The sequence below is a fragment of the Herpailurus yagouaroundi genome, unplaced genomic scaffold (genome assembly GCF_014898765.1).
Source record: "Herpailurus yagouaroundi ecotype Mexico unplaced genomic scaffold, PumYag 190, whole genome shotgun sequence".
Lineage (NCBI taxonomy): Eukaryota > Metazoa > Chordata > Mammalia > Carnivora > Felidae > Herpailurus > Herpailurus yagouaroundi.
Window position 1 is genome coordinate 38,216,233 of NW_024412421.1, and position 22,549 is coordinate 38,238,781.

Sequence of the window (22,549 nt, forward strand, 5' to 3'; positions counted from 1 at the left end):
AGGAGATAACCCCAAAGAGAGGCTCACACCTGTTTTTGCCAACACCCGTGGGTACGATGGATGAGAAACAACCAGATGTCTCCACTGGGGACAATTAAATAAATGAGCTCTGTTAACAGACCGGCATGCTCTGCAGCCCATTAAAGAGAATGAGGTCCATTTGCGTGTAACAGTGTCCTGGAGTAGTGACTAGCCGCAAGGCATGACACAGGGTGTAAACAGGGGGAGGCGTCTATACCTTTCTGCTCTGAGTGTGTGTATAGCTTCAGCTACATTAAAAGCTTTGCTCACTTAATCCTCACGGCCACCTCATGATGTAAGTATTATTAACCCCATTTTACAGAGGAGGCACAGAGAGGCCAAGACCTGGAATACTTTCTAGTATGCTACCAGCAGACTTACACCAGCAGCCACTCTGGGACAAGCAACTGTGGATGGGGTTACTTATTTTTGCTCTTTAACCTTTCTTTGAACTCTTAGATTTTTTTATTTTTGTACTCTTAGAATCGCTAAGTCGTCTCAACTGCCATAAGTAAACTGACAAGAACAACCATGAAACCTTCGTGGGGGTGTGCCCTGTGACTCCCTTTCTAGAGACCTGACACTCTTTGTCCCAAGAGAGAACTTAGTGGCCGGGAGAGAAGGTGGGGGGAAGGGAGTTGTCGCAGTTCCTTCCAGGGCCTCTCCAGGGCCCGTTCCCCATCCTGCCTCCACCCAGACGGGAACTTCAGTGTCTAGGGCCCCTGCCCCTTTCGCAAGTCACTTGAGACCCTCAGCCCCTGCCTGGCATCCTGGCAGCCAGCCCTCTCTGAGAACCAAGATTATCATGGGGACATTGCACACTGGGAACTTCCCTAATGAGAAGGTGACAAGGTCCCTTGTGGCACCTCTAGGCAAATCAGAATAAGGCGCTTCATCTTCAAGGTCCTCATCTACCAGAAAATTGTCATAGTAGATGTTTAAATGGCTCATCTTTGGATTCAAAGTTATAACATTTGAAAACACTTAAAAATGATAAAAACACTTGCAGTGTGAGGTATATATGTATCAAGTCAGTGCACGGTCTGATTGGCTGTGCACGGTGCCTTGCCGATCCTGGTGACAAGGCTGGATACTCACCTGGGAGCTCATCTTGACAACCCATGGGGACCCTAGAAAGGCAAGCGTTTGGCGAAAGGCCCTGGTGGCCCATACTTACAGCCTCAGGCTCTCGTCCCCGCCGGCAGATGGAAAGGCACTGTGAGTCTGCCACTGGACAGTCTGTGTGAGAGAAAGTGAGGAGAAGGGTCCTGGTCCCCATGGCTGGAGGTTGCCCTAAGGGGGAATGAGACAGAGGAGATCAGACCCTACAATTGTGAGCCGCTACAGTTCCTCCAACTTAAACACCGTCCCATGAGGTCTGCTGTCCCCCCCCCCCGGGGCCCCTCCCCATGGTCCTATCTCTCACTGGGTGACTGAGCCAGCCTGAAAAGGGGCTGCTTGATCTTACCGTTTGTCTCCTCTCTAATCTAACTCTAAACGCAGCTTCGGGGCGCCTGGTTGGCTCAGTCGGTTGAGCGTCCGACTTCGGCTCAGGTCATGATCTCGCAGCCTGTGAGTTTGAGCCCCGCATCGGGCTCTGTGCTGATGGCTCAGAGCCTGGAGCCTGCTTCGGATTCTGTGTCTCCCTCTCTCTCTGACGCTCCCCCGCTCATGCTCTCTCTCTCTGTCAAAAATAAATAAAACATTAAAAAAAAAAATTTAAACGCAGCTTCTGCACAGCGCCCTGAGTACTCACTGGGCCCTTAGCACCACCATTTATGGGTACGGTTTGCCAGGTGCTGGTGGCCACAGGCAACGTGACCTGAGCAGGGTCTTATGAGAGTGTGTGTGTGAGTGTGACAATTCGTGTGAATGTGTATGATGTGTGCGTGTGCACGTATGAGCTTGTGAGTCTGCATGGATGTTAGTCTGTGGGAGTGTGCATGAGTGACTGTTTTAATGTGATCTATGTGAATGTGAATGTGCACATGTGAGTGTGCAAATGGGTATTTGTTGAAGGTGTGTGTGACATGGGCCAGTATGTGTGCACTTTGTCCCTTAGGGTGTCTGGAGGCAGATCCTGCCACTCTCTTCCCAGCGCGGGTGGTGCTGTGCCCACGGTCACCTTTGCTGTAACACAGCAGCCAGGCTGGACCCCCTGAGTGATTTTGCTCGGAAGCCTGGACAGCCTGGCTCAAGCCCCTCCTTGCCCCCTGGGATGCTGGGAGGATCGTTTTCACTCCTCAATCCTGTGTTTTCATCGCAATCTCAATCCTGTGTTTTCAGTAAAACAGGTAAGAGAACACAGTCCCTCCTCATCAGCTTCTGGGAAAGATGTGTTGAGATAATGTACGCAAGCTCAGCCGCAACGTGGAGCTGGGCATCAGAGCATCATATCAACAGAGGGATGTCGCCCAAAGATGAAACATCCAAGCCCCTGCCGTTGTCTACAGCTATGACAACAGCCGAAAATGTGTGGTTCTCCACGCTGTCCTCGTGCAGACTGGCTCGAGTGGAAATGACGCCTGTTTCTGAGCTGATGTCCAGCTGATGGCTGGGGTCGTGCCCTATCTGGTACCTGAAAGGGATAAACCCTCGGTTCTTACAGGGCTGGGGCCATGTGTCCCCCAACCACCCTCCCGGGGCATAATGAGCTACTGGGGGCTGACAGATTTAAGTATTTCCTCCGGCCAGCTCTCCAGGCACGTGGCTGGGTCTCAGCCCTGGGTGCCTTGAGCAGGTCCGAACGGCAGCAAGGCCAAGCCACACCTCCAGTCCTACCTGATTTCCTGAGAGCGGAAGCTGTCTGGGTCCTGGGCCCTGTAGGATGTGATCTCCTGGCCCACACTGGTGTCCTTGGGCATTTCCACCATCTGTATCAGGGGTACAAAGACAGGGGCCTCATTCACGTCCAACACGTCCACGGTGACCGTGGCCGTAGAGGTGAAGAGAGATGCCAAGGGCGCTGCATCCACCACTGTCACGTAAAGGACGTACTGCTGCGTGGTCTCAAAATCCAAGCCCTGAAGAACATAGCAGAGGGCGGTCAGGGGACTCAGGCACATAGCTTTCCAGGACTTGGCACAGGAGGCCTCCCTTTTGCTGGCCTGCAAGAGCGCTCAGGCCCTGGCTTGCTACCCTCTGCCTGTCTTGAGGGAAGGCCACAGCTTGGTACGGCGGGCTGTGTTCCAAAGATGGCCACAGAACATCACCCTTCGCACGTGCTTTCCTGAGCACATCGCCCAGAAGCGGGGCCCACGTCCCCTTCCCGTGAACCCCAGCAGGCTTCCATCGTGGTTTCTCCTACTGCAGGTTGCCAGTGTCATGCATTCTGACTTCAAGGCTTTGTTACCCAAGATGAGGCACCCCGCCCTTGCTCACTGGAGCGTGAAGTCAGAGAGCCCTGAGGTCACCATGCTATGAGGAAGCTCATTTGAGCCCCCGGCCTCCAGTCCTGGTCACCTCCAGTCCTGGCCACAACTGTGGGAGAGACCCTGACTCAGAATCACTGAGTCTTTCCTGAATTCCTGACCCATGGAGGTAAAAAACTGTTCCATTTTTTAAGCCACTGAGTTGCGTGTGGGGTGATTTGTTATGTAGCAATAGTGGCTGGTATAAGGAGCAACCAGAAAGCTCCCGTTTCTGAGCTTTGTAGGCCAGTTCTCATTTCAAAGAACTGTGGTAGAGGTTTCATATCATCATGCACCCCTGGACTAGTCCTGAGCCAGGACTCCCCGACGGCCACGTGTGCCCAGCCGTGTGAGTGCACCGGGGTAGAAGGCCCAGCCCCTGCTTCAGCATGGACATCATCCCAGCCGCGAATCTCAGAATTCCCTCTGGCCGAGGCTGGCCTGACCCGAGGCCCATTGGCAGGGCAGAAGCGGCCATGACAGGGAGTGCTCTGTGCTGAGCTGGCGCTTGGATACTTCGCACTTAACATAGCAGTGAAGAGGGGGACTGTGGTGAGGGTTTTGGCTTTGCCGCTTACTGTGCAGCCCAAGCAGGTGACCTCACTGCTCTGAACCTCATTTTCCCCATCGTCGCCTGTCCATAATTGCAGCACTTCCCTGCTGGAGTGAATACTGAGTGTGTTAGTACATAAACAGCCCGTGGCACTTCTTGGGACCCTGTGTTAGCTCTCTGTTTTATTATCCTACACAGGGACAACATGGGTGGTGGGCCCTGAGCAGAATTATCTGAAAGAGTCCCCAGATGGTTGGGCCAGGAGTCAGCTGGGATTGGGTCCTCCTGACTCAGGCCTCGGCACCACCCGCAAGGCATGTGGTTATTCCCAAGGGGTCGATTTGCCGCCTGCTGGCACAATACTCCAGTTTCATGCAGGTCGACAAATGTTCTGGGGCATGTCCTTGGTGGAGTTCTTGACTTTTAGCGCTTCTGTCCCCCAGCCTTGTCGAGATGCCGCCTTTGGCCTTTTCCATGTTTATTCTAGGCGTCCTGGTATCCTGGCACAAGGAGCAGTAAGTGACTACTCCCTCCCCAGTCACTCCTCAGCCAAGCAGAAGTTCCTGAGATTGTCCTTCTCCACCATGACTCCTTACATTCCCTCTTGTTTTTTTTTATTTTCATTTCATTATTTTTTAAATTTACAGTCAAATTAGTTAGCATATACTGCAACAATGATTTCGGGAGTGGATTCCTTAGTGCCCTTACCCGTTTAGACCATCTCCCCTCCCACAACCCCTCCAGTAGCCCTCTGTTTGTTCTCCATATTTATGAGTCTCTTCTGTTTTGTCCCCCTCCCTGTTTTATATTATTTTTGCTTCCCTTCTTTTATGTTCATCTGTTTTGTCTCTTAAAGTCCTCATATGAGTCAGGTCACATGGTATTTGTCTTTCTCTGACTAATTTCTTAGCATAATACCCTCCAGTTCCATCCATGTAGTTGCAAATGGCAAGATTTCATTCTTTTCAATTGCCGAGTAATACTCCATTGTATATGTATACCACATCTTCTTTATCCATTCATCCATCGATGGACATTTGGGCTCTTTCCATACTTTGGCTATTGTCGATAGTGCTGCTATAAACATTGGGGTGCATAAGTCCTTTCGAAACAGCACACCTGTATCCTTTGGATAAATACCTAGTAGCGCAATTGCTGGGTCGTAGGGTAGTTCTATTTTAATGTTTTGAGGAGCCTCCATACTGTTTTCCAGAGTGGCTGCACCAGGTTACATTCCCACCAACAGTGCAAAAGAGTTCTTTCTCTACATCCTTGTCAACATCTGTTGTCGCCTGAGTTGTTAATGTTAGCCATTATGACAGGTGTAAGGAGGTATCTCATTGTGGTTTTGATTTGTATTTCCCTGATGATGAGTGAAGTTGGGCATTTTTTCATGTGTTTGTTGGCCATTTGGATGTCTTCTTTGGAGAAGTGTCTGTTCATGTCTTTTGCCCATTTCTTCACTGGATTATTTTTTGGGGGGGGGTGTTGACTTTGATAAGTTCTTTATAGATTTTGGATACTAACCCTTTATCTGATGTGTCGTTTGCAAATATCTTCTCCTATTCTGTTGGTTGACTTTTAGTTTTGCTGATTGTTTCCTTCGCTGTGCAAAAGCTTTTTATTTTGATGGGGTCCCAGTAGTTCATTTTTGCTTAGTTTCCCTTGCCTCTGGAGACGTGTTGAGTAAGAAGTTGCTGCGGCCAAGATCCAAGAGGTTTTTGCCTTCTTTCTCCTCGAGGGTTTTGATGGCTTCCTGTCTTACATTTAGGTCTTTCACCCATTTTGAGTTTATTTTTGTGTCTGGTGCAAGAAAGTGGTCCAGATTCATTCTTCTGCATGTCGCTGTCCAGTTTTCCCATCACCACTTGCTGAAGAGACTGTCTTTATTCCATTGGATATTCTTTCCTGCTTCGTCAAAGGTTAGTTGGCCATACGTTTGCGGGTTCCTTTCTGGGTTCTCTGTTCTGTTCCATTGATCTGAGTGTCTGTGCTTGTGCCAGTACCATACTGTCTTGCTGATTACAGCTTTGTAATACAGCTTGAAGTCCGGGATTATGATGCCTCCTGCTTTGGTTTTCTTTTCCAAGGTTGCTTTGGCTATTCGGTGTCTTTTCTGGTTCCATACACATTTTAGGATTATTTGTTGTCGCCCTGTGAAGAATGCTGGTGTTATTTTGATAGGGATTGCATTGAATATGTAGATTGCTTTGGGTAGTGTCAATATTTTAACAATATTTACTCTTCCTATTCAGGAGCATGGAATCTTTTTCCATTTTTTTGTGTCTTCTTCAATTTCTTTCATAAGCTTTCTATTGTTTTCAGTGTATAGATTTTTTACCTCTTTGGTTAGATTTATTCCTAGGTGTTTTATGGTTTTGGTGCAATTGTACATGGGATCAATTCCTTGATTTCTCTTTCTGTTGCTTCATTGTTGGTGAATAGGAATGCAACCGCTTTCTGTGTGTTGATTTTATATCCTGCCACTTTGCTGAATTCATGGATCACTTCTAGCAGTTTTTTGGTGGAATCTTTAGGGTTTTCCATATAGAGTACCACGTCATCTGCGAAGAGTGAAAGTTTGACCTCCTCCTGGCCGATTTGGGTGCCTTTTATTTCTTTGTGTTGTCTGATTGCAGAGGCTAGGACTTCCAATACTATGTTGAATAACAGTGGTGAGAGTGGACATCCCTGTCTTGTTCCTGACCTTAGGGGTAAAGCTCTCAGTTTTCCCCCATTGAGGATGATATTAGCATTGGGTCGTTCATATATAGCTTTTATGATCTCGAGGTATGATCCTTCTATCCCTACTTTCTTGAGGGTATTTATCAAGAAAGGATGTTGTATTTTGTCAAATGCTTTCTCTGCATCTATTGAGAGGATCATGTGATTCTTGTCCTTTCTTTTATTGATGTGATCAATCACATTGATTGTTGTGCGGATATTGAACCAGCCCTGCATCCCAGCTATAAATCCCACTTGTTCATGGTGAATAATATTTTTAATGTATTGTTGGGTCTGGTTGGCTAATATCTTGTGGAAGGTTTTTGTGTCCAGATTCATCAGGGAAATTGGTCTATAGTTCTCCTCTTTTGTGGGGTCTCTGTCTGGTTTTGGAATCAAACTAATGCTGGCTTCATAGAAAGAGTTTGGAAGTTTTCCTTCCATTTCTATTTTTTGGAACAGCTTCAAGAGAATAGGTGTTAACTCTTCCTTAAATGTTTGTTAAAATTCCCCTGGAATTTCCCCTGGAAAGCCATCTGGCCCTGGGCTCTTGTTCTTTGGGAGATTTTTGATTACTAATTCGATTTCTTTACTGGTTATGGGCCTGTTCAAATTTCCTATTTCTTCCTGTTTCAGTTTTGGTAGTTTATATATTTCTAGGAATTTGTCCATTATTTCCAGATTGCCCATTTTATTGTCGTATAATTTCTCATAATATTCTCTTATTATTGTTTTTATTTCTGCTGTGTTGGTTGTGATCTCTCCTCTTTCATTCTTGATTTCATTTATTTGGGTCCTTTCTTTTTTCTTTTTGATCAAACTGGCTAGTGGCTTATCAATTTTGTTAATTCTTTCAAAGAGCCAGCTTCTGGTTTCATTTATTTGTTGTTCTTTTCCCAGCTCTTTAAGGTGTAAGGTTAGGTTGTGTATCTGAGATCTTTCTTCCTTCTTTAGGAAGGCCTGGATTGCTATGTACTTCCCTCTTATGACCGCCTTTGCTGTGTCCCAGAGGTTTTGGGTTGTAGTGTTATAATTTTCATTGGCTTCCATATACTTCTTAATTTCCTCTTTAACTTCTTGGTTAGCCCATTCATTCTTTAGTAGGATGTTCTTTAGTCTCCAAGTATTTGTTACCTTTCCAAATTTTTTCTTGCAGTTGATTTCGAGTTTCATAGTGTTGTGGTCGGAAAATATGCATGGTATGATCTCGATCTTTTTGTACTTGATTTGTGTCCCAGTATGTGGTCTATTCTGGAGAATGTTCCATGTGCACTGGAGAAGAACGTATATTCTTCTGCTTTAGGATGAAATGATCTGAATATCTCTGTTAAGTCCATCTGGTCCAGTGTGTCATTCAAAGCCATTGTCTCCTTGTTGATTTTTTGATTAGATAATCTGTCCATTGCTGTGAGTGGGGTGTTGAAGTCTCCTACTATTATGGTATTACTATAGATGAGTTTCTTTATATTTATGATTAATTGATTTATATATTTTGGTGTCTCACATTTGGTGCATAAATGTTTACAATTGTTAGGTCTTCTTGGTGGACAGACCCCTGGATTATGATATAATGCCCTTCTGCATCTCTTGATACAGTCTTTATTTTAAAATCTAGATTGTTTGATATAAGTGTGGCTACTCTGGCTTTCTTTTGTTGACCATTAACATGATAGATGGTTCTCCATCCCCTTACTTTCAATCTGATGGTGTCTTTAGGTCTAAAGTGGATTTCTGGTAAACAGCATATAGATGGATATTGTTTTCTTATCCATTCTGTTACCCTATGTCTTTTGATTGGAGCATTGAGTCCATTGACATTTAGAGTGAGTACTGAAAGATAATGAATTTATTGCCATGATGTTGCTTGTAGAGTTGGAGTTTCTGGTGGTGTTCTTTGGTCCTTTCTAATCTTTGTTGCTTTTGGTACTTATTTATTTATTTATTTATTTATTTATTTATTTAATATTTTCATCTTTTCTCCTCTGAGAGAGTCCCCCTTAAATTTTCTTGCAGGGCTGGTTTAGTGGTCACAAACTCCTTTAATTTTTGTTTGGGAAACTTTTTATCTCTTCTTCTATTTTGAATGACAGCCTTGCTGGATAAAGAATTCTTGGCTGCATATTTTTTCTAATTCAGCACATTAAATATATCCTGCCGCTCCTCTCTGGCCTGCCAAGTTTTGTCAAAAGGTCTGCCGCAAACCTGATCTGTCTTCCCTTGTAGGTTAAGGACTTTTTTTCCCTTGCTGCTTTCATGATTCTCTCCTTGCCTGGTATTTTGTGAATTTAACTACGATACGCCTTGTTGACGGTCGGTTTTTGTTGAATCTAAAGGGAGGCCTCTGTGCTTCCTGGATTTTGATGTCTGTGTCTTTCCCCAGGTTAGGAAAGTTTTCTTTTATGATTTGCTCACATAACCCTTGTACCCCTCTCTCTCTCTCTTCCTCTTCTGGGACCCCTATGATTCTGATGTTGTTCCTTTTTAAATTTTTTTTTTCAACGTTTATTTATTTTTGGGACAGAGAGAGACAGAGAATGAACGGGGGAGGGGCAGAGAGAGAGGGAGACACAGAATCGGAAACAGGCTCCAGGCTCCGAGCCGTCAGCCCAGAGCCCGACGCGGGGCTCGAACTCACGGACCGCGAGATCGTGACCTGGCTGAAGTCGGACGCTCAACCGACTGCGCCACCCAGGCGCCCCTATGTTGTTCCTTTTTAATGAGTCACTGGTTTCTCTAATTCTTAAATCGTGCTCTTTTGCCTTAATCTCCCTCTTTTTTTCTGCTTCATTATTCTCCATAAGTTTGTCTCTATATCGCTGATTCTCCATCCTTGCTGCCGCTGCATCCATCCGTGATTGCAGCTCAGTTACAGCATTTTTTATTTCATCCTGACTAGTTTTTACTTCTTTTATCTCCGCAGAAAGTGATTCTAATCTATTTTCAACTCCAGCTAGTATTCTTATTATCATGATTCTAAATTCTGGTTCAGACATCTTGCTTGTATCTGTATTGGTTAAATCTCTGGCTGTCATTTCTTCGTGCTCTTTCTTTTGGAGTGAATTCCCTTGTTTCATCATTTTGAAGGGAGAAAAGGAATTAATGAGGTAGAAAAAATTAAAATTAAAAAAATAAAATTAAAAAATTAAACACACACACACAAAATCGAATATGTGATGCTAGATCCTAGGTGTGTTTTGATTGTTGAAAGTGGCTTGATAGGTTAGATAAAAAAGGGGGGGGAAAAAGGAAATCGTTTGAAAACTTGAAAAAATGAATACACTGAAGTAGACTAAAATGAAATGATGGAAGTAAAATAGAATTTGAAAAAAATTTACACAAAAGTAAAGAATATAGTAGAAAAAATTAAAGAAAAATATTTTTAATAAAAATTGAAAATAAAAATGAATTTTTTCCCTTTGTGTTTTCAAGAAAAAGAAAAGAAACAAAAAAGAGAAGAAAAAAGAAAATTGAATAGATGGACCTGCTAACAGATTGAAATACGACGGAAATTACTTCGTTTTCCTGTAGAAGGCAGACTATGAAGCGCTTTATAGTCCATAAACCAAGCCGGTGGTGAGCCTTGTGTTCTTGAAGAGCGAAGTTGGCCCAGTTGGGCGGGGCTCGCTGTAACAGCGCCGCTCTCCCCTAGATGGCGCTGCTAGCCTACTGGGGTGGAGTGTTGCAGGTGGGTGCGAATGCGCATGTGTGGGAGTGGTGAAAATAGCGCCGCCCAGCTATCCAGCCTGTTCTCCCAGATCAGCAATTGCGCACCGGTCCTCTGTCTTCAGCTCTCATCCACTCCCTGCTTTTTCACTCTCCGTGACCAGGCCCCAGTCCGTAACTCTCTCCTGAGTTTTGTCTTAGACGCGGCTCTTTTCCCTGGCCCCTTATTTCCGAAAGATTGCGGCTTTGACCCGTTCCGCCCCTCTGCGGGAGGGTCTCACCGAGCAATGGCCGAATGGGCAATGGCCGAATGTCGGCTGCACCCAGGAGCTCCTGCTGGACCCCGCTGTTGCCGGTACCCCGAGACTGCAGCCAGGTGCCAGGCCACCCCCAAAAAAGTTCGCGAGACAGTGTAGCAGCAGTGTTTTAGGGACCATGGAAAATCACAACACACACGTGGCACCAGGCTTCACCCTTAATGACCTTGTTCCAGCACCAGCGAATGTGGCTGTTCTCTGGGGTCTTCTGCGACCAGGTGGCCTCAACAGTCTCTACCAAATGTTCTTCCAGCACTGGAACCACTTTTTCCCGTGTGGCCCAAGAACCTCCCGGACTCCACTCTGCTCCTGGGGATTCACACTTCCGACCCGAGCACCACCAGGTATGGAGCTGTGGAGTTTCAGACTCTGCATTCCCCTTGTTTACAGTCTTAATGGAATTTAAACCCTCGCCTTTCTCCTTTTTTAGTTCAGCCCCTGCGGCTGTTTCTAATTTTCCGCTTTCTCTCCAGCTGCTTTTGGGGAAGGGTGCTTTTCCCGTATTCTCCCCCCTCCCCAGTCTCCGTCCTCTCTCTGCCCGCAGAAGCGCCTCCCTTCCCGTGGTTTCTCTCTCCCCCAGTTCAGCTCTCCGCGCCGCATCCCTGCTGAATTCTGTGGTTCAGGTTGTGCAGATTGTTGTGTTAGTCCTCCAATCAGTTTTCTAGGTGTGCAGGATAGTTTAGTGTTGGTCTGGCTGTATTTCATGCATGCGAGACACACAAAAAACTTCCATGCTGTTCCGCCATATTGGCTCCCTCCCTCCCCTTCTTGTTTTTTTTGTTTGTTTGTTTGTTTTTGTTTATTTTTTTATGTTTGAGAGAGCGAGCGAGCGAGAGCGAGTGCATGGATGTGCATGTGCGCATAAGCGGGGAAAGGGCAGAAAGAGAGAGGGAGAGAGAGAATCCCAAACAGGCTCAGGACTGCCAGCAAGGAGCCCAACGTGGGGCGTGAACTCTCCACCCGTGAGATCATGACCTGAGCCGAGATCAAGAGTCTGACACTTAACGGACTGAGACACCCAGTTGCCTATCTTTTTGTTTCTCTCTCTCTTTTTGATAGTTTATCTTCAGTTTATCCGGGGGAATGGGGAGTAGATGGTTCCAGTCCCCTGTGCCCACTCTGAAGACCACTGTGGCTCAGGGGACCTGGCTTCCTGCCTCTAGGGGTAAAGCAACAGTTCTAAGCATAAGGGAAGGGAGACAAATGTCTCAGATGAGACGACTGCTCAGGCATTGCTCACAATGACTCTGGAGGCCTGAGTCCTCTATTCTTGAGCCTCCTGTTCTCTCCCCACTTCCTGTCCCACTCACCCCTTCTCAGTGCTTCTGGGGCCCCTCCCACTTTTGGAGGAACCCAGATGAAGACCCCTGTCCCAGTGTAGCTCTCTGAAAACATCCCAGGTTAGTGTTTTTCTGGGAAAAAGCTGTTAATTAGGCAGCATTTCTGAGGTCCAGGGTGATGGCATGGCTGTTTTGATGCAAGGACCGGGGGGGACCCCCATCGCAGTAGAAGGCCCCCACTGGGAAACTGCCTTCCTGGTGTGAGGAGTGTGGTGTCTGCTCCTGTCTTGGTTCAGGGTGGACAGAGCCAATCGATCATGGCGGCCACCTCCTTAGAACTCACACCTACCTTGGCTGTTTTCAAAAGGCCATTGTTGGTCTCCGGGTCCGTGGTGACAGTGCAGAGGCCTGCTCTGTCATTCAGGATGGAAAACGCTGCCTTCCCTGCTGGAGAGCCTGGGGCATCTTCTCTCTTCACCTTCAGTCTCAGTATCCCTGCATCCACCTTGTTTTCAAACACCTGGCCCGTGTACTGCAAGAGAAGGACACAGACACTCGTCCTTGACATCCTGTGTGGGGACCTGGGAAGCAGCCTGTGGCAGCCTCAAGGGATCTTCAGCAGGATGGGCCGTGGTAGAAGGGTCTTTTCTTGAAGCGGGTGTCTCTTGGCCTGAGCGACAGTGAGGGGCACCTGCAAAGGCCCTGCTCAGTACCCTGGACGTGTGCGTCAGCGGTGGGGCTTCCAACAGCTCAGTGTCTACTTCCACTCTGTGCCGAAGGGACGGGAAAGGGTGAAACCGTGTCTCCTAGCTCCTGAAGCTTGGACCCCAAAGTGTGCGTCAGCCGAGGAGGGTATGTGCCCCTGGCCAAGTGCAGCCATTCCGGGCTCTGTTCTCAGGTTGCAGCCACCGTGCGAAGCTCCTCAGATCCCAGCTGAGGCCATCAGCCCCGCAGGCTCAGGAGCCAAGCGAGAAGTTGGACCTAGAGCGGCTCCTCCAGCCTGTCCCCCGCACCTCGCTGTCAGGTCCCTTCTGACTCAGTCTCCGTGGGGAGCAAGTGTCTCTGTCTTACATCCTGCACACGAGACTGTTAGGAGGGCTCTGCTGGAACACCTTCCAGGCTCAGGTGTGACCCTGACTCCAGCCCTAGTCACCTTGGGAGGGCCGCTGGGTTTATTGCCCAGGACTCTGTGGATGATAAGGTGACGTCTACAAGTGTCTCTGCATTTCGGTTACAGGGAATTCAGGCACGTGAGCCTCTGCTGTTCTCTGTCTCTTTGTATCCTGGCGTACCTGTCTTGGGAACAAAGGACAGAGAAGGATGGGCTTCCTAACTGTAGCACGTCCAGCAGTGGGTTCAGAAGAATTAACTCAATTATTTTTCGGATACATCTTCCAGAGTAGAGACAGTGTGCTCTCTGAGGTCAGACTGGTTCCAATTCCAGCCCATGAATGAATTCCTATTAGCACCTTCCTGTACATTATTTACTGTGGTCCTCATATACCCCCAGAGGACAAAATCACTGGCCACCCCCCCCCCTTCCATAGATGATAAACACAGGGAGGTCAGACAACTTCTTCTCCATTCAACAAGGCTAACTGATCTGTATTGCTGTCAGGGTAGCACCAGTGGGAGCAGACAGACCCTAATCTGTACTGCAGTTTAGGAGACCAGGGCTACCATCACCTCTGATTTTGGGGAGGGGCACAGAAACACTAAGGTCACAGCTACAGGACTGAGAAGGGGATGCTTGGGACCTAAATCCAAGGCCCACTGCCTTGAGCACATCCCTGGACTTTATGCCAAGGGTCTGGCCCATCTCCCCTGAGAGAAAGCAGCTCAGAGCCTGGGGCTCTAGACACCCAGGTGACCACCCTGTCACCATTCCCAGTGGCCTGAGCAGGGCCAGCCCATGGAATCCAGACCCCATGTCCCTGGGCTTAAGCCAGGTGACCACCAAACAGGTAGGCCTTGGTTAAACCCCTCAAGGCCTGCAGGCTTTGCCTGGAACCTTCCTCATGACTCTCCTATGGCATTGGGCTGCTTAAGAGTGGGCAAGGGGGTCCAGCCTGATGGGGTCAGTGCCAGTTATTCTGTTATTCTCACTGCGTGATTCCCTGCTCTGTAATCCCTGCTACCTAAACAAATTCCAGCCAGGGGTGGCCACATACCATATTCTGGCTGGTGAGGTCAAAGTGCAAGTCTACCTGGTGGAGGTTATGGTAAAAAGACACCCGGCATGGCTCTTGATCTCTTCCCTCCCTCTTCTAACTGGATCAGTGGTCTGGTGTAGCAGCCACCATGAAGACAAAACTCACAAGCTAAGGAAGATGGAACAAAAAGAAGGAACCTGTGTCCCTGTGTTGCCGCCTGGTGTGCCCGGAAGCTGGGGCCTTCTGTGTCTGGATTGTGTTACATAGAGCAATAAACCCGTCATGGTTTTCAGCCAATCCTGTTGACTTTTCTGGGTGTGTAGATGAAAGGATGTCTGCCTCAGGAGGTTGAGATCATGCAGGTAAAATGTGTAGACATAAACTGCTCAGTAACTGGGAACTGACAGTTGTTCTTGGTTGGTCTGCACCCTGAGCAGGTACAGATACCTCTGTTTCCCAGTGAGACACTACTGGTGTGACTGCTGCCTGAGTTAGCACCGAGAGCTGGGAGGTTCCTGCCCTACCCTGAGCCACTGGAGAGGCCCACATGGGACTGCCCACTGGGGCCCCACTGAGACACCACCCTTATCACGGGAAGGATGCCTGTGCCCTGCCCCCGGCTCCACACCCTGTCTAGAGAGTCCTCTCAGGCCATTGCGATGGGGATTTGTGGTTGGAACGCAGAGACTTTGATTCCATTCCAATTGTTGCCTCAACTGAGAATACATAAAGGCACCTGGGACCTTCCTTCCTTGAGGAAATATCGAGGCAGCATCGCCAGGTGCACTGACGTGACACAAAGTGGCAAGAGGAAGGGACAGTCCTAAAGACCTGAACAAGTACAACAATCAAGATGGTGAGATGAGCTGAGAATGAGCTTTGGCAGGGGGTGGCAGGCAATGGGTTTGAGTGTGGTCTTCTCCGAGGAGGAGGGAAGTGCTGAGACAAGGGCATGACTGGTATGTTGAAAGACCAGCAAGGAAGCACAAAGGCCGGAGCTCAGGGAGGGCCAGTTGAGTAGTGAGGCCAGGGGGATGGGCAGGGGCTTGAGGGCCACAGGAGGGTCATGTGTCCCCTGGGAGAATTTCATCTCCCAAAGACCCGGGTTTTTTGTCTGTGTCATCACAGATGTCCCCATGCCTGGGACAGGACCTGGCCACAAGTAGGTACGAAGTAAATGTCCAATGGTTGAAGAGATAGAATGACTATGCAAATATGCACAGACAGAGTCAGGCTGCAGAGTGAGAATTAAACAGATGTATAAAGATGAGACAGTGTGAGGGAGAGGGACAGACAGACAAGGTGACTTGGATTCCTAGGGGTTTCCAGACACTGTTTTCTAGCCTTCATAAGGCTCAGCTGCCCCCAAGCCTGTCTGTCCCCCACTCTGTTTCTTTACAATAAACTCCTTCTGTCCTTTTGCTCATCCAAGTGTCCTGTACCGCACGTCCTCAAAGAATCCCTGTGTCAGTTCCTGCCACCTGGGCCCGAGGTCTCTTTATTCTTAACCAGTGGGATGGGGCTCCCCGTGAACGATTGTGCCCCTAGGACAATGACATCTTGTCTGTGTCATGGACTCTGTCTTTCACACTCATCTGCCCATCTGAGTCACCACCTGGCCCAGAGCAAGCAGCCCTTTCCCTGGGACCCGGAGAGTTTCACCTTGGCTCACCACTCAAAGAAGCAAACTTTGGTGAATTCAGATCGTCCCCTCCCAATACTGACCCATATACTGACAGTTTCCTGGATTGGGATCTGATCAATATATTCCCACTCCCAGCACTACACCTGGGAGTCCTGGGTCTCCTTCCGTTATGTGTGCAACACTTATGGGGGCGGGGGATGCTTGTATTTTCCTATTTTCATCAGAGAATGTGGTCCAGAGCGTTCTCAAACACTGCCAGGCTGAGGCTTGAATCATGACACTGCCTGTCAACACAGTGACACATAATTCACTGTAGAACATAGGTCACGAGACATCCATTGACTTTGGCTGGACTTACCAAAGTTGGGCTGAAGCGGGGAGGGTTAGCATTGCTGTGGGTGACTGTGATCACAGCTGTCCCTGTAGAACTTAAGCCTTCACCTTGGAGGTCAGCAGCTTGAATTGTCAGGGTGTATACGGAAGCGATCTGCAGACAAGCAGGTGGCAGTCAGCACTGGGGATGATAGATGCAGGTTTGGCCCATCTATCCAGTGGCACCCAGAGAGTAAATGTGGAATGCCTGAGGCAGCAAACCTGGCGGACCCTCCCTTCCAGTAAATGACTGGCTCCCGGGAGCGACGGTCCTGTCAGGCTCTCAAGGAGAGGCTGACATGCTGCCCCGTACCTCAGCTTTCACCTTGGCTCACCACTCAGAGAAGTCAACTTTGGTAAATTCGGACCATCCTCTCCCAGAACTGACCCAGGAGGAAAGTTTCCTGGATTGGGATTTGATCAATATATTCCCACTCCCAGCACTACACCTGGGAGTCCTGGGTCCCCCTTCAGTTATGTGTGCAACACTTACGGGGGCGGGGGATGCTTGTATTTTTCTATTTTCACCAGAGAATGTGGTCTGAATCCCTGGGAAACAGAATCATTTCATTTCGTCAGTTACAGGAATTGTCTTGTGGCTCACATTTCTAATTCACCCCAGTGATACCTTAGGGCTTGCTATATGCCCAGGGCTCAAAGTCAGCCAGGCGGGAGGGTGGGGGGGGGGGGCATCAGCGGGAACCCTGTCTGTGGCAGATAGATGCCTCTTCTGATTGGTTGGTTCATGGTCTAACAGTCAGGAGTCTCTTTTGATTGGTTGAGTGCCTATTCTGACTGGCTGGGAACCTGTTCTGATTGGCTGGTGTCTGCTCCGATTGGCTCATGTTTGTTCTGATTAGTCAGTGTTCTGACTTGTGCCCGAGCCTTACCAGCTGGGACAAATGTACATTTAACTGCACTACCCGGTAGCCCCTCTTGACCCCTGACCTGTTGGTCCAACCCAGAAGTGAGCACAGCGATGATTCCTGTGTCCTGGTTGATGGTGAGCATGTTGGGGTGAGGCACCGAGGGGTCTTGGCTGAGGTCTTGGCCGAGGGGTCAGTGGCCGCATTGTAGGTGTTCTCATGGTCATCTGCGTCCGTTGCTGTGATTTGCATCACGGAGGTTCCTACAAGGACAAAGGGGAGAAGAGTTGATGATTTCAACAGCTAACAACTGGCAGGGCAATACAAATTAACACAGAAATCTAAAATTAAATGTGTTCTTTTTTTGGTCTATTCACTATACAGGTGACAAAAGTACTTATCAAGTGGTATAAGTTCTAGTTCAAATAATTCACCAAATTATTATAATAATTTACAAATGATTTGTTTACTTTTTCCAGAAATCTTTAGGGCGTCCTTTAAAATTTTTTTTAGTTATTTTTCTTTTTAAAGATGTATTTATTGGGGCGCCTGGGTGGCGCAGTCGGTTGGGCGTCCGACTTCGGCCAGGTCACGATCTCGCGGTCCGTGAGTTCGAGCCCCGCGTCGGGCTCTGGGCTGACGGCTCGGAGCTTGGAGCCTGTTTCCGATTCTGTGTCTCCCTCTCTCTCTGCCCCTCCCCTGTTCATGCTCTGTCTCTCTCTGTCCCAAAAATAAATAAATGTTGAAAAAAAAAATTAAAAAAAAAAAAGATGTATTTATTTATTTAAGTAATCTCTACACCCAACATGGGGCTTGAACTCAAGACCCCAACCGAGAACAAGAGTTGCTCATTCCGCTGACTGGGCCAGCCAGGTGCCCCAGGGCATCTTTTAAAAAATGTATTTTATTTTATTTTCTAAGTTTTTATTTCAATTCCAGTTAGGGGCGCCTGGGTGGCTCAGTCGGTGAAGCGTCAGACTTCGGCTCAGGTCATGATCTCGCTGTTTGTGAGTTCGAGCCCCGCGTCAGGCTCTGCGCTGACAGCTCGGAGCCTGGAGCCTGCAGCCTGCTTCGGATTCTGTGTCTCCCTCTCTCTCTGCCCCTCCCTGACTTGTGCTCTGTCTCTCTCGGTCTATCAATCAATCAATCAATCAATCAATAAATAAATGTAATAAAAAAATTAACAAAAATAAATTCCAGTTAGTTAAAATACAGTGTAGTATTAGTTTCAAGTGTACAATATAGTCATTCAAAAATTCCACACCTCCCCTGGTACTTATCTCGACAAGTGCAGTCCTTAATCCCCGTCACCTATTTAACCCATCCCCCACCCCGCTCCCCTCTGGTAACCATCAGTGTGTTCTCTGTAGTTAAGTCTGTTTCTTGGTTTGCTTCCCTCTCTCTTTTGTCTTTAGGGCATCTTTTGACATGGCTGTCGCTGTGGGATCTTGTCCCTCATTAACATGATACTTCAGGGTGCTGAGATGTTATTAGGTGCTCAAGGGGAGGGTCAGGTGACCATTTCATATCTCATCTTTCCAACTGTTCTACTGATCTCAGGCCTCTTGTGTCATTCTTCCTTCCCTGCCATTGTCAGGGGAGTCCCATCTGGCCACTGGCCACACATCTGAGCTAGAGCCAAGCACGTAAGCCAGATGGAGGGAAGTGGTGAGAGAGTGGACAAAGGCAGGTGGGGGCAGTGTGTCATGGTAGCTAGAACCAAGCCTCTAGAGTTTGGTCCGCTGAGAGAACCTGAAACAGATCTGTCCCCTACGTGGGTGATAAGAAGACAGCTAGTGCTGGCCAGTGAGCCATGGTTTGTGGTAGGGCCAAAGGCAGCACGAAGATAGAAAATACAGAGAAGAGGAGGAAGAAAGCATTAGTGGCTGTTATGGCGGGCCAGAAGGGAGAAGAAAGCATCCATCATAATGTCATTTCACATGAAACACCCTGTGATTTTTCGGCTTCATTTATCTTCAGTCCGAGAGAATGAGGACCTCAACATCCATTCCCAAAATGTCCGGTTGGAAGTTGTGAGCATGTGGTCCTGTCAGTGTTGCCTATGATGCCGTCATGGGATCCACAGGTTTAGTGTCATGTCTGGAAGTGTAACAACAGCTCCTCGATGTGTAAGGAAGAGCCTGTTGAAACCAGAGTGGCCCCCTAATCAAGAATAATCAGTCAGATTCGTGTTTGTAGGAGCATGTATTAGGAAATATGTAGGGAGAAATGGAAACTGACGCAGAAAGGGTGTGTCGAGGGAGCTATGAAGTGAGAACGGCCACAAGGGGAGGAGGGTCTGCCAGTGGCACCAGTTACAGAGATGCAGAGACCAGCAAATGCAGACAGGACATAGAGACAGAATTGAGGCAACCAGTGAGCATCACCTGGACAGTAGCAGACCCATGATTCCTGGACTTCCTTGGCCCCAAAAGGACCTTCTTGCTTTATGGTCCCTTTTGGCCCCTCTTTGTGGGATCCTTTCCACCTGTAGCCCTCCCCAGTCCCGACTTTTTTGAGCAAGCCTGAGAGGGTTTCTATTGCTTGAAACCCCACCCTAAAAAAATAAAAAAATAAAAAAAAAGAAGAAAGAAAGAAAGAAAGAACAAGTCATTGCAGTCCTTGATCTGTCCCTTCCAATCTCCAAGTGGAAACTTTCCATGCACTGGAGCCCAGGGTGTGGATTCGTAAGATCTCCTCTGGTTTTTACACTTCAGTTTCCCAGATTCTTTGTATCTCCCCTGATTTTACTGCCATGTGTCACTAAAGCCCTCCATTGTTCAAATTAACCTGGGTGGGCTCTTTCCATCACAGACGCCTCAAAGACCACCCGGGTGAATTCAGGCTTGTTGTCATTTGGGCCTACCACTGTGATCACAGTCTCCGTAGGCTCTTCCACAGCATTCCCAGTCGAAGACGCAGCATGAAAGAAAAGCTGAAAAGCAATAAAGGTGCAGAAGAGGCCAGCGAGTGGGCATCTGTCCCACTTTGGGCGTCATACGCCGTAATTTTCACAGCACAGGTCAACCCTGTTCTGTGAAGGTGGGAGTGCACAAAGGTGTGGTAATGAGAGGTAGATTTTGGGGGGCCATCTTGCAGGCTGGTGGCCACACTGGCAATGAGGTTTTGCTGAAGGGGAGGAAGAAGGAACAGACCTGTCCTCATCTGGAAGTGATCAGCTTCCCAGAAGAGTTTCAGGTCAGTTCTGGTGGGAAATGGAGGCAGGAATCACCTGGCAGCTTGGGGCTTCTCCTCCCCTTATATTGTGAGCTCCTCTGCCAGCATTATTCCTAACTCTGCCCCTTCTGCAATGGCTCATGCTAAAGTCACAGAACATTGAGGGTTGGGCTGCTTTCTCAGCATGAGGCTTTACAGGGAAGAGAATTGTCCCCTCTTCCTATAGGGAAAGAAAGCCACAAATACTCACCTTCCCTTACAAAAGCATAAGGGACTAGAGAAAATAATAATGAATATTTATTATTGAAATCCACATAGTTTATGTAGAGAATGTTCACAAGCCAGGCATAGGGAGAGGGACAGAAGGATCACTGTTGGAAGTCATGGGGTTTGGGTGCCCCCTGGATGGCCCATACTCCTTTTGGTATCTCCTGTAAAGTGTGGGACTTGGGATTTAGCCTCCATGAAGCCATCCTAGTAGGAACTGGGCTGAGATGCATACGATTCCTCAGAAGCAGGAAGCTAACTCCTGCAGGAGGGATGTGATAGTGGCTCTCGTTCATTGTGCTTCCTAGAACACCATTGCCTCCTCTTTGTATTGGAAGTCAGTTCTGGTTCTAAGAAAAGATGTCAACATCCCCGCTTACCCAGTGGTGCATGTAACATGCTTATTTCACGTTCACTTGCAGTCTTGCTACTTCCACCCATTGTGTCCCTGGGAATTGTGTGCTCCTGGGGTGGGTGGATCTTACATGTGAATGGGTGGCCGCTCACTTGTGCATATCTGCCCTGCTCACGGCATGCTCCACTGTCCTTTCAGACTTCACTTACCATGCAGGAGTCTAAAGATAAAATAGTTAAGAGTTTCAGATGACCACAGCTGTGCATTAAACCATATGGGGCCCGGGCACAAGGTAAGTGTACCGTAGAAGCTGCTGAGCCATGGGCTCTGTGAACATTGTATGCAGATGGGCCAGTGAGTGAGATCAGAGACTCACTTACTGTACGTCCAGTTCCTGCAGATGCTGACCCCACAGTCTCTTCTCAGGAAGGGCTGGGTGAGCGTCTGGGTTTACACGTTATTGTCGGTACTGCCTGCCTGTGTTGAGGGGGGTTCAGAGCTGCTCAGGCTCAGTGGGAAGGGCAGTGGCCTGGAGGGAGATGGACCCACCCACTTTGCATCCCTGACCTCACAGCTCTTTCTCAGGGTAGCTGAGTCTGTTCAGAGAAAGCACTGGTGTCTGTCCAATTTATGAATCTGGCTCCCTGCCCCCTACCCTACCTACTCTTTTTATCTTCCTTGTGCAGCGCTAAAGCCCTTGAAGACACGGGCATTGAAAGTTGTGCAAGAGAGAGAGTAACAAAGAGGGAGGGACTTGTATTCTTGGCATCTCTGTACCAGATTCTGCCTATGCTTACTCAACTTTGAACATCAAACCAAGGGCTGGGGTCACCATTCCCGTTCTCCGGCTTATAAAACAGGCACAGAGGGGTTGAGTATCTTGCTCTGTGTCACACAACTGGTGAGGGCAGATCTGAGAATCAAACCCACTGTGGGCTGATATGGAATTCATGTGCTGTGCACCTGATGCCAGCAAGGAGAGAGTGAGAGAGAGGAGGTGCCCCAGACTGAGCCAGGCACATGGATGTACATACACATAGGTGTGTATACATACACACGTGTGTGTCCCTCCCCCCACCCAGTGTTCACCTCTGAGGCTACAAGGGAGGAGGGACACCAAGAGAGGAACCATGAGAAGCCAAGGGAGGAGGGTGGCAGCAAAGGACAGGCGTCTATTAGGGGAAAACACCATGCTTCCCAGGAGACTAGGGCATTCCCTTCCCTGATGAGTCTGTCTCAAATCTTAAATTTCTCTCCCTGGCCCAGAAATTCTCTACTGGTCTAACTAGATTCACTCCTGACTTTTATACCTTTCCAGGGGTTAAGTTCCTGTGGAGACCTGGGCCAAGAGCATGAGTTCTCTGGCCCTCCTGGACCCTTCTGCTTTCAGTGATAAGGGGGGAAGAGGTACATGATGTGGAGTTTGGATTTGAATGCACACAAAATTTATTAGAACAGGAGGCCAAAAAACCGTGGAGGGGATTGGCGTCAACATCCCCAGAAACACTCAAGGAACCTTCCCCCGTTTGTATACCTCATCTCTTGCCCTGAAAGTAGAGGATTTGTTTAACCTGTTATATCTGCTCTCATTATATTCTTGGGGAGTGTAAGGGGTCAGTAGGCTTCTTCTGAACCTCCCTCAGAGCTGGGGTATGGAGTGTGTGGTAGCTACATTTGTTCTCTGGTAGCTGAGATGCAATTTATTGGTAAAGCCTTGTCCATCCTTCCTGCAAACATAGGGCTTCT

The 22,549-nt window shown here is 48.1% G+C and overlaps 1 protein-coding gene across 1 annotated transcript; it reads right to left on the minus strand.

The window, feature by feature from the left end:
* Positions 1 to 1,821: 1,821 nt before the first annotated feature.
* LOC121009988 (cadherin-1-like) lies at positions 1,822 to 19,990 on the minus strand (the record flags this gene model as incomplete). The annotated part of the gene is given in 7 exon segments (XM_040443432.1): positions 1,822 to 2,599; positions 2,803 to 3,044; positions 12,318 to 12,500; positions 16,125 to 16,253; positions 17,087 to 17,182; positions 17,185 to 17,267; positions 19,795 to 19,990. Coding segments are annotated over 7 exon segments (1,116 nt in total), but the record flags the coding sequence as incomplete, so codon positions are not given.
* Between the last annotated feature and the right edge of the window lie 2,559 nt (positions 19,991 to 22,549).